The 11,792-nt window shown below is 40.2% G+C and overlaps 1 protein-coding gene across 1 annotated transcript in view; it reads right to left on the reverse strand.

Moving 5' to 3' along the window:
- Positions 1-11,038, reverse strand: part of LOC120516029 (protein lifeguard 1-like) — a 32,870-nt gene extending 21,832 nt beyond the window's left edge. Inside the window, exons 1-2 of the mRNA XM_039737455.1 lie at positions 10,961-11,038; positions 1,113-1,396 (exon numbers count right to left, since the gene is read on the reverse strand). Coding sequence (XP_039593389.1) covers positions 1,113-1,386 — 274 coding nt within the window. The 5' untranslated portion in view covers positions 1,387-1,396; positions 10,961-11,038. The remainder of the gene's footprint in view (positions 1-1,112; positions 1,397-10,960) is intronic.
- Between the last annotated feature and the right edge of the window lie 754 nt (positions 11,039-11,792).

Genomic DNA, 11,792 nt, shown 5'->3' on the forward strand with positions numbered 1-11,792 from the left:
AAGAGCTGAGCCTTTACAGTTTAAGGAAAATGAGATTAAGAGGAGAGTTAAAAAGATTAAAATTCTGAAGGGAATTAGTACAGTGGATCGAGACTTGTATTGTAAAATGAGTTCATCAAGAACACGGGGACACAGTTGGAAACTTGCTAAAGGTAAATTTCACACAAACATTAGGAAGTTTTTCTTTACACAAAGAACGATAGACACTTGGAATAAGCTACCAAGTAGTGTGGTAGACAGTAAGACATTAGGGACTTTCAAAACTCGACTTGATGTTTTCTTAGGGAAATACGTGGATAGGACTGGCGAGCTTTGTTAGGCTGAATGGCCTGTTCTCGTCTAGAGTATTCTAATGGGATTTTGCATTTTTTGGACATCACTATAAATCACATGGGGTAAGTGATATCATTTTTTTCATCATTTTTGGGTAGAGTATTTCTTTAAGGTTGATGCTGTTAAGATTTTTGGATTTCTCCATCCACCTGATTAAGAAAATGTTTCGTTTTCTGTTGCTTACATTTAGACAAATAGTTGGCATCCACATCAACGTGTTACTTCCTGTGTGGCCATTTTGCACAAATGACAGTATTAAAAGATGATAACACATCACCTTGCATGTGAATATGAATAATGTTGGTAATAGAAGATTTAGTTGATAATCCCTTCCTTTTTCTTTTTTTTTTTTGTTACATAGTCCGGCTCCTACAAATATGAAATTCTAATCAGCTAGTTCAAAAATACCATTCAATGTGCAGTTTACAGCAAAATGTTTTGATGGGCTGCGGTGCACCCTGCCCAGGATTGGTTCCTGCCTTGTGCCCTGTGTTGGCTGGGATTGGCTCCAGCAGACCCCCGTGACCCTGTGTTCGGATTCAGCGGGTTGGAAAATGGATGGATGGATGTTTTGATGGGAATATTAATGCACTTCAGGTTGCTATAAAAATAAGAGTTTTGTAGGGAAAATACAAGTGATTCAAAATGTAAGCCACCAATGGAGAAATTATTCCGAGGTAAGCAGGACCCTCCTCTAGTTTTAAATAATACATTGTGAGCTCTCGGAGAACAGACAGATACAGAATGTCAAGGACATGTGGAACGAGTTCACAACTCACCTTTTCTTACAACTTTTTCTGTAAAGTCGGCCGCCATTGCAGCTGCAGAGCCGTCCACGTAGGCCGGGGGCAGGTTGCTCTGGGGGGCCTCCGCTATGATGACCGTAGGAAGCTCTGCATTCTCATTGGAAAACGAGTAGGCCGTTGCCATGTTGCCTGGATACGGAGGTGGATTCTCTTGAGGACATGTTTTGGTTGCTGGCTGCATTAAGACAGGTTCTGAAGGTTTGCTATTTGGAGTTGGGTTTACCTGATTGGTTTGTGCTTTTTCCATGCCAAGTGATCTTAAAAAAATACAAAATAGATCAAATAAATTATATTGCAGATTGCTATATTTTTTATTTTAGTGTGGAAAGTAAAAGTTTTCAAATTTTGATCCTTGATTTATGAAACTGACACAACTGCTACTTTGTAACTCTGAACAGGTGAAGTGATGTTCATGGAAGTCAATGAGGTGACCTGATGGTATGTTTATAAAGCCAGACAGCCCTGATAGCATGCAATGGTACAATAGCAACGTGCAGAGTAAGACATGGAAAGAGCAATGATTAAAACATCAGTTCAGTAACTCCCGTCCCTCTGGTAATTTTGGACAGACTCATTGTTGCGGACAGTTCTTAGGGGGCCATGACCACCCAATCAAACTTCTAGGCTCATTTGGTTCATTTATTTAAATAGCACGTTTAAAACAACTAAAAGTTGACCAAAGAAGTTTACATAGAATTACGCTAATAATAAGTAAGAAAAGCCAGATAATTATTGGTAGAGAAACTTTCTTTTATTGTTTTGGAGGTGCGTTTCATAACCCAGATAACGGAGTTTAAGACAGGGCACCGTTTCTTACAGAATGAAGACTCCAAGTAAAATGCAGAAAACTCCAGCACCTCTGAGTTGTTTTTGGTTATTATGCTGGTCGTTACTGTTGTAGGGTACAAAATTTGTACATTTTGGTGTATATTTCCATTATATTTTGTTCAAAACAAGACAACAGATGAACTACATTCAAGACAAATCGAAGCGTATCTTCTTCCTAGTTATATCTCTCTTTTAAAACAGCTGTTCCAAGAAAGAAAGGAAGACATGCTGGTGGCTCAATTATTTTATAACCTGAGAAAGGATGGACATCGAATTATTTTACAGCCTGGGAAAGGGAGACCTGCCGATGCCTCAGAGAACATCAAAAAAGTTTTATTGTTTGGGAAAACTGACAGTGAATTCATTCATCAAATTGACAGCCAGCCAATCAGAATATCTAACAATCACATCTTATAAAATACCCCTGGTAGAATTTTAGAATAAATATGCCTCATCTGAAGAGCGACATAGGCGGGAGGAAGAAGAAGGGATGAAGACGTCAGGATAAGGGAATAGAGTGACATCAGAGAAGGGCATTGACAACATGCAGCCTTTCCATCTGATCGTCAGAAAAAAGCATCTCATGAACATCTACGAGTGCTAGATCACAAGCCGCCTGCGACATTCATCCTTGTCATCTTTACTTATTCGGAAGCTTTTTCTAAAGACTATATATATCCAGACTTTACTATCAGTCCTATTTTCTATTATTCTTTGTTCTACTGGTATTATTATTCCTGTAATAAATACCATGCAGCTTTTAACTTTCTATGCTTTGTCTTAATGTCTAGAGTGATTGAAGTAATAAGTTAGATTTCTTTGAGCACCTGATGCAGCTGGAGGTTTGTCATTACCGCTGTGCTGCGAGATTTATTAAGGGCTGAGGGTGAGAGCTCCACCCAAAAGTAGGGAACAGTACGTAAAGTAAGACATTCTTGGCTGATAAATGGCTTATTGTTAAGAGTGCTGAGCCTTTGTATGTTTAAATGTATTCTTGTAGACCAAAAGTAATATTTAGGTCTGAGATATCTTTAAAACATTGTATGTTTTTCATGCTGAAAATAAGTAAGTCTCTGGAAGTGCTGAGAGAGTGACAGGCTGTGTTATTTCTAAGGCATTTGTGTGGTTTAAAGTGCTAGAGGTTAACCAGCTGTGTGTGTGTGTCATTCATAGAGCACTGTTGAGATTCTGTGTGTATGCGTATAGCTATGTATGCGTGTGTTATTCTTAAGGTGCAACAGTAGATCAACCCAGAAATGAATCTGATGAGTACACTTACCTCTAGGTAAAGGGTAAGTAGAGGGGAATATCACGATAATCCAGTTACAGTATAATATTATATGGAATTGATTAATTTTGTTACTATGTCATATTTTGTTAATATAGATTTCTCTTATCATCACAGTCTTGATCCCAACCCTGATGGATAAACAAGGTTTTACTGTATATATAAAACCACGTTATACTGTACATACATAAACACATGTACAGCAACAGCCAAACATAAATAACTAATTAATACCTGCACAAGAATAAACTAAATTAACACGGTATAAAACATACAAATAGAAAGATTTAAACACTCAAACTCAAAGTTAAAAATCAACTTTTTTAGTCAAAAGTTAAAAAACTTCGTATCATGGGAGCCAACCTTATTGCGAGGGGCAAACCGTTCCACAGATTAGGATAAGCCACCACAAAGGCACGATCGCCCCTCAGCTTCGGCTGTGCACGTGGGACAATAAGCAATAACTGATCTGAAGACCTCAGCTGCCTGGCTGACGAAAATGGAGCAAGAAGATCAGCTAAGTACGGTGGAGCTGACTTACTGTATGTAAGGCTTTAAACAAAAACACAAAAATCGTAAAATTCACCCTGACACTAACAGGGAGCCAATGAGGAGAGGTCAACACCGGAGCGATGTGATCCCTGCTGGTCAAAACTCTAGCAGCTGCATTCTGCACCATTTGCAGGCAAGACGTCATGCCACGTATAACACTAATAATCCAGACGAGACATGACAAAACATGAATGACCTTTTGTAGATCATTAAATGACAAAAACAGCTTGACTTTATTAATCACCCTTTTTACCGCAGCATCGATCTGTTTGTCAAATTTAAAATCTGACTCCAAAATCACGCTGAGATTTTTGGCACATGGCTTTAAGTACCAGACCAGTGCTAGCAATGTTTCCGGGTAACAGTGAGTTCACCAAATAGAATGACTTGAGTTTTTGAGTCATTTAATTGCAAGAGGTTAAGTGCCATCCAGTGTTTTATATTGTCTAAGCAGTTAAAAAGCTTTGTCACCAATTCTATTTCACCCAGTTGCAATAGGAAATACATTTTGGTATCCTCAATGTAACAATGGTATGGGATGTTATACTTGTTTCGTACGAAGCAGAATGGTAACATATATAAAGAGAAGAGGACTGGACCTAACACAGACCCCTGGGGTACCCAACAGATTACGAAAGCGGTAGGAGACATCGAGCTACCAACATGTACAGGAAACAGCCTTCCATTGAGGTAATCTGCTAACTACTTAAGAGTAGAACCCCAAATACCAGCCCAATGTTCAAGCCTGTTAATCAGAATGTCATGATCAACCGTGTCGAACGCAGCTCTGCGCACCTCTCTCAATCAGTTGCCGATGGCAGATCATTCACCAGTCCTAGCTTGACTTTTAATAAGAGGAAGCACTGTTTTGCATAATAAAAATTATACGCACTCATTAAACTAGAAACAATAAGCAAGTTGTTTTAATTGACAGGTACCCTTCTAGTGAATTAGATTACATTTCATTCCCAGATTGAGCTACCACCAGCACTATCTAACAAATGTCACCTTAGACTAGTGTTGGATGGGTACAGAAATTGTGACTTTGTCATCAACAATCAGCCGTTGAGCCTCAGTACCGATTCCAAAATGGTTCTGCAGCAAACACTGGATAACTCCAAAACCCCTGTCATACTCTGGTCTCCCTAACGCTCACCTCCTAACCACCGTGTTGAAGTAGTAAGTGGGGTGGCCACCCTGTGAACTGCCGTTTGCATCAAAGCAGTAACAAGGGCGGGGGGATACACAGTGAAGTCCTAGTTGCGTCAAAGCTTAAAGGTGGGAGGACCCCATGAAGTCACAAGTGCATTGACACGTGTACTTACTTTTCACAAAAACAACTTACAAATTCTGCAAAAGTCGATGTTGAGGAAAGAAAGAGAGGGACAGGGGACTGAGAGGAAAGCCGACATTTACTTCTAGTACCACAAAAATCTCGAAATACTGGTACCATACCATTTTTAACATTTGTAGTTTTTCTGGACTTTTCCAGTGGTGGTACACCAGGCTACCCTACATTCGACTGGAGCTTGTGCTTACATCCAAAGTCGTTAATGTAGTAACGATCAACATAGTTGATAATTAAAGTAGACAGCATCATTTTTCAGCAATTACAGTATAGAAATTAGAAAATGGCTGAAAACTCCTGTTCCTTTCATTGCAGAGTTGACTGGAAATGACTGTGGCCCTCATTCGGATACTGTGTGCTGCTAAGAATGGAACATAACTGACAGAAAAATGGCTTACCAAGGACCAGGAGACAAAAGAGGCAAAAATCATAGTTGAGCCAAAATGAAGGTCAAAAAATACCACATCATCAAACAGAAACTGAAGGTAACGGGTCCAAACATTAATTCAAATTCAAACGTTGTGAACAACACGCTATAAGGTCTTCTGCCCTGAATAAATCTGTTAAACTCTAACGCAACAAATGTGTCTTTGTGTTTTAAGTATCCTGAATCTTGGATAACCTGGAAGTGCACAAAGATGACTTTCGTACTGCTGACCCAGTAACATCACAAATTGTGACTCCAGGTTGTCTTGTAGTGGTGGCCATTATAGCAACGGTAAGAAGAAACCTTCCAAAAAATGACAGTGCTTTACGGAAAACAAAATGACAGCACGGAGAAACATAAAGCTCGCTCAAAGTGAAACTGAAAGTAAAAACTAATTTGAACTAACCAAACTACAAAATCTTTAACAATAATTAAAAAAAAAAAACAATCAGTGAAAAAAATGAACAAACTTAGCAAGATCAGAACTTATTAAGGTTGAAAACCTCACGATGATGGTGATGGAAAGTGGTAGGATGTTACTGAAGGAAGTTCAATGCTTAAATTTGAAAAACCCAGCATCATTATAGAGGGTATGTTGCTGTTTGTATCTGTCTCTGTGGCGTTAATGGCGCTTATGCTGTACATTTACATGTGTTGTCTGCCTTGGCGATGCTCTGTTCTGGTGTTTTGCGAGTCGCTAACACAGTGTGTTGTGTTTGATTGATGTGATATTTGATTGATACGGTCGTGTGTCATGTTTACAGCCATCGTTGTAGTGTTCAAAGATTTCATGCACTTGCCACTGGTTGCATTTTTGCTTTGGTGGCCTGGACTTAGCGTTAGTCTTTGGTTAACTCAAGTCTGATGTCAGACAATGCGGCCGATTCTATTGATGGCAGTCCATTCACTAGAGTGACGCTAACCTCTTGTTACAAACCATCTCTTCAATCGAGTGCTTACCTGATTAGTGCATCCCCACTGCTGCAGCTCTTTTAAACCCTTTGAGGCCTGAATATTTTTTCACACACAAAGCAATGGTTTGAAACATAAATCAACATAAAATGTCTGTTGTTGCATACTGTGGCTGCTGTCAGTGCCTCTGGCTGCAGTACCTGCATTGGGGGCTTGATGGCCAACAGGAATGCGCAACAGGCCAGTGTCTTCGTGTATAAAGGTGGGCGGCCGTCGCAGTGCAACACAATCTGGTTTGTACGTCTTGTCATCGTAAGTGGCCGTCCTCCCAGGTGAATGTTGCTGTAGGCGCATCAGCTACATGAACGTGTTCAGCACTACAATCGGCTGATGCAGGTACCTCACTTTCATTTTCAATCTCCTGATCAGATTTGGAGTCTGACGAGTCGCAGTCCGATTTAGTGAGAGTACACAAAATGTCGTCCACAGAGTATTTTGCTTTGTGCATTCACTTTGGTCTCTCGTCAGAAGTCGATGCCACTTGAGGTTGTTTGGTCTTCACTACTCATGGATGCGCAGGGAATCAACGAAGCAAAGAGGCTTAAACTAAAGCATAACAGTGAGTTTTGTCGCAGTTTACAATTGTTTACTGTCCTCTATCCCTGTATTTTGACAAAAGTCAACATCTGCCCTGAAATAATTTAATTCTTTTGACATCAATGCTTTATTAAATAGTCCTTGTAACCAAGATCAGGATTCATTTGATTTTTAAAGTGTGTAGTATTAGGGTGTTGTACCGTGTTAGCCATTATGAATGTGGTGAGAGGTCAAGCAAAATGGCACCTTTTATTGGCTAACTAAAGAGATTACAATATGCAGGCTTTCGAGGCAACTCAGGCCCCTTCTTCAGACAAGATGTGATCAATTATATGAATATAACTACATGTAATCACATCTTGCCTGAAGAAGGGGCCTGAGTTGCCTCGAAAGCCTGCATATTGTAATCTCTTTAGTTAGCCAATAAAAGGTGCCATTTTGCTTGACTTCTCACTACATCCAAGGAATTCACTACATAATCTGAAACCTTTTAACATGATTGGTTACACCCCGTGGAAATTCACATTCACAAGTGCCCGCCAATGGAAATCCAATTTACAGCTTAGGATTTGGTTTGGATGACTAGTCTAATTATGGAGTGTCGTACACATCTATACTAATAAAAGGCAAAGCCCTCACTGACTGACTGACTCACTGACTGACTGACTCACTGACTGACTCACTGACTCATCACTAATTCTCCAACTTCCCGTGTAGGTAGAAGGCTGAAATTTGGAAGGCTCATTCCTTACAGCTTACTTACAAAAGTTAGGCAGGTTTCATTTTGAAATTCTACACGTAACGGTCATAACTGAATCCTACTTACGTACATATATACGGCCATAGCCTGCAGCTCGGTTCCCGTGTGAAGTGGAGTTGCGTCCCCTATCACCACGCCTCCTACATAATTGAGTGCCTGCCCATATAAGGCCGTCCGTCAGCAGCAATCCAATAGACACGCTGCCACTAAATATTCGCAGGGCTCCTGTGGACTGGGGAAAAAGGAAGAGACATTTTCAACACATGGACTCTCACCCAGGAGGAATCCAAGGTACTGAAAACTTATCATGACCGTTTTGAGGCGTTTGTCATGCCTAAGACGAATACGATATTCGAAAGATACAAGTTTAATGAGAAGATGCAGGGTACAAACGACTCTTTTGATCACTTTGTAACGGAGTTAAAATTGCTGGTGAAGGACTGTGCTTATGCAAACGAAGATGAGGTGGTCAGGGATAGAATAGTGTTTGGCACAAACTCAGCGAAAGTGCGAGAGAAACGTTTAAGTGCCGTGTCTGAGCTAACATTAAATAAAGCCGTGGACATCGCAAGATCGCATGAGATAGCAAACCTTCGATGCATGTACTCCGAGCGGCTCATGTGAACTGACTGTGAACGCAGTATGCAGGGAAAAAGCAAAAGCTTCAAAGAGCGCTGAACAAAAAACGCATTACACAATTGAGAAGGCAGCAAAAGAATATGAAGCGTGTGATACATACAAGCATATTCATAAGTGCAGCTACTGCGGAAACAAAGCACATGGTGGAATAAGTCAATGTCCAGCTAAAGGAAGACAGTGTAAAAAATGTGGTAAATGGAAGCACTTCGCTAAAGTTTGCAGGACTGGGAAAGGTAAACCCGTGCATGCAGTGTGTGATGTCTCAGGTAAAGAGTAAGACGAGCTGTTTATTGATGCAGTAAGAAAGGAACAACCCTCTGAATCTGAACAAGCCTTTGTAGACATATCAACAGGAAAGCAAGGTGTAAAGTTTAAGTTAAAATTACATTCATAGACACTCTGCCACTAAATATTAGAAGGCAAATCCACAACTTAATACCGGGAATGCCTGTTAAACATTTTAGATTCACGACTAGCGATTTGGGTGGTGAACACTTCGATGAATGAAACCTGTTATCTTTATAACGGTTGACAAACACGGAATATAACTTGAACACAACATGTCCTCCAAATACAAATGAAAGAAATAATGATAATCAAATCCTTGATGACAGCAACACTCATAACACTCACAAAACAATTACATTGACAATCATGTTACGTTATTTTTAAAATGTTTCCTTTTCTTTTTCATAACTTCTTTAACACACTACTTCTCCGCTGCGAAGCGCGGGTATTTTGCTAGTTTACAATAATAGTTAAAATACAACACAAAACAATATTCAATATAAACAAAATGTTAGGCAGGCTAGTTAATTCAGAAATGATCTGCTGGGCCACAGCGTGGACCTGCTCTCCTGATTTTTTCCGTTCCAGCCAACCCTCCTGTATTGTCTGCCGGCAAAAGGAAATATGGCTAACCACTAGGAGAGGCGTTAACGAGACTGGAAGATGACCGTATACTTAGGAAACTGCAGCAAGGGTCGATGGCAAAAATCAGAGAAAACGGTGCCCAAACTGAAGCGCTAAGCTGTGAACAATGTCAAAAGAAATTGAAATACAGAAGACATACTATAATCAAAATTTAGATGCAAAAAATGTTAACACAGTCAGAATTTCTATGGGTCAATGGGCACATTAAGTTCACCACTGACAGCTCACGTATTGAATTTGTTCACAGAGCAAATCCTTAATCTCGGATGCTAAACTGAATGTGGTGCAGGGTTATAAAGCGAAGCATTGGTCATGAATTGGTATTATTTTGGGCCGCCAGTGTTTATTTCGGTCATTAGGTCCTCTTCCCGTGCTGCTAGGGGTGCGATAAAATGATGGCCACGAGTGCAAATCCTTATTTGATCTGCGGTTACCAATTCTCTGAAGTAGTCAGAGTTTATCTTTGTAGTCTTTACTTGTGTGTACTTTTAGCTTTGACCCTCTTGATCTCTCGACCACAATTATTGTCTCTCATATTGAGCTTCAGTTTCGTTTTGCTTTATATATTTTTTTTTTTTTGACACATCTCCCAGTTGTTGCTCGAAAGTTTATCTGCCAGCCCGCTGACACAACAGCATTGGTGCCATGTGCCAGTCAAATCCATAGTAATGGTGCAACGTGTGCAACTGACAGCACAGCCACAAAATATCACACTTTATGAAATGGTGACGCAGCATATAAAAAAAATAATAAATAACCCGATTGGTATTCCATGAGATTTAAAACCTCCAAGAAACTACAGTAGGGCAGGAGAAAAAGTGATTTAACATAACACAGACATAGCGTGACATGTACGTATACTTAAAATTATGTTTGTTCATATATGGGAAATTTTTTAAGATGTGTAGGAATTAAAAGAGGCTTATTTTGGATTGAAGCCCACCCAGACACATTCTTTCTATTACTACTAAATTATAAATGTGTAAGCTAAAGGTAAATTCTCTTGGACGTTCCCCTTTGAGCACAGACTTCATATGACAAACACCAACCATTGACTTCATTGTTTGCTCTGCAGACAGACATCATTGTGTCTGTGTGATGAATGCCAGAGGCATGTCACATGTTTATTAATAAAACACCACACGTATAAATGGAAACCATTCAAACACAAACTGTTACAAGAAACTGAAGAACCTGTGATGAAAGGAACCTGCCACACCGTCCCTTTCTATTTGGTGTATCACAAAGGCCACTTGCAGGCCAAAGTCTACATTTTGACCAGCAGCGGTTTCCATGATGACAACATTCTGATCTCCATGAACAATTCAACAGACGATAACAAAAGCAAACAGCAAGTAACCTTCAAAAAGCTGCTGCCTTCCATGGGGATAAAACACTGGGGTGTGTACGACCAACCGCAGTCTCCCTTTGAAAGTGACAAATGTTCTATAATTTGCAGATCGTGACCCACAAGTCACCTCAAACAACTGTGACAATTATGACGCCAGGTCGAAACAGGAAATAGAAATCTGCTTACCTTGTTATGTGTTAGTAGCTGAAAGAGAGGAGTGGGAATCGATCGAGGAAGGTTTTCGACTGTAATATCTGAAGCGTGTGAGAAGGCAACGCACTATTTCAATTTAGCCACTCCTGCGCCTTGCCCCTTGTGACGTTGTTTCATTGGTGCTTTCACCAAAAGAGTGTCACACAACCTTATCTGGTTAGCTCTTTGTGAATTATGATAAGAAATCAAACCGGAAACCATTATGCAATATAAGAGAAAATGTATATTCAGTTTTAGCATAAAAAAAAAAGCTGAAAAGCGCGGCCAAGAGGTAGCCAGCCAGTACCGTAAGGCTGGGACCAGCTTGGAGAAAGACGGCCATAAGAGAGTGAGAGAGAGAGAGAGATTAGGCAAAGAAGAAGACTGGCCTAATGGGCAGAGTGTGCCAAGTAGATGCCCTCCACAGGTCAAGCAAGGGAGATATCCAGTAGCTGATGGCCTGCTACCACTGGGCAGAGGTCGCCCTTTTACTACTATGGTGTAATGATCAGGGAAGTATACTTGCTGGCAGCTTATAAGAATATTTCAGGCTGATAAGTCTCATCAGGAATTTTCTACATGAAGATCCTGTAGCCCAGGCTATTATGTAACTGGGTCAGTAGCCTCTTTAGCTTTTTGTTTACCCCAAGAAAAACGCATCAAATACACTGAATTTTTTTCATCAGGACAGTAGAAGTGTGCCCTTTTTTCTCTTTTCTTATATTGTTTTCTGCTGCTTGCACACGGGAGTGTAGAATGTCAGTGTCTCACCCATACGATCAACATGCCCGTTGTGTTATTGTCAGCTACCATAGCACAAGGCCTA

The sequence above is a fragment of the Polypterus senegalus genome, chromosome 15 (genome assembly GCF_016835505.1).
Source record: "Polypterus senegalus isolate Bchr_013 chromosome 15, ASM1683550v1, whole genome shotgun sequence".
NCBI lineage: Eukaryota > Metazoa > Chordata > Cladistia > Polypteriformes > Polypteridae > Polypterus > Polypterus senegalus.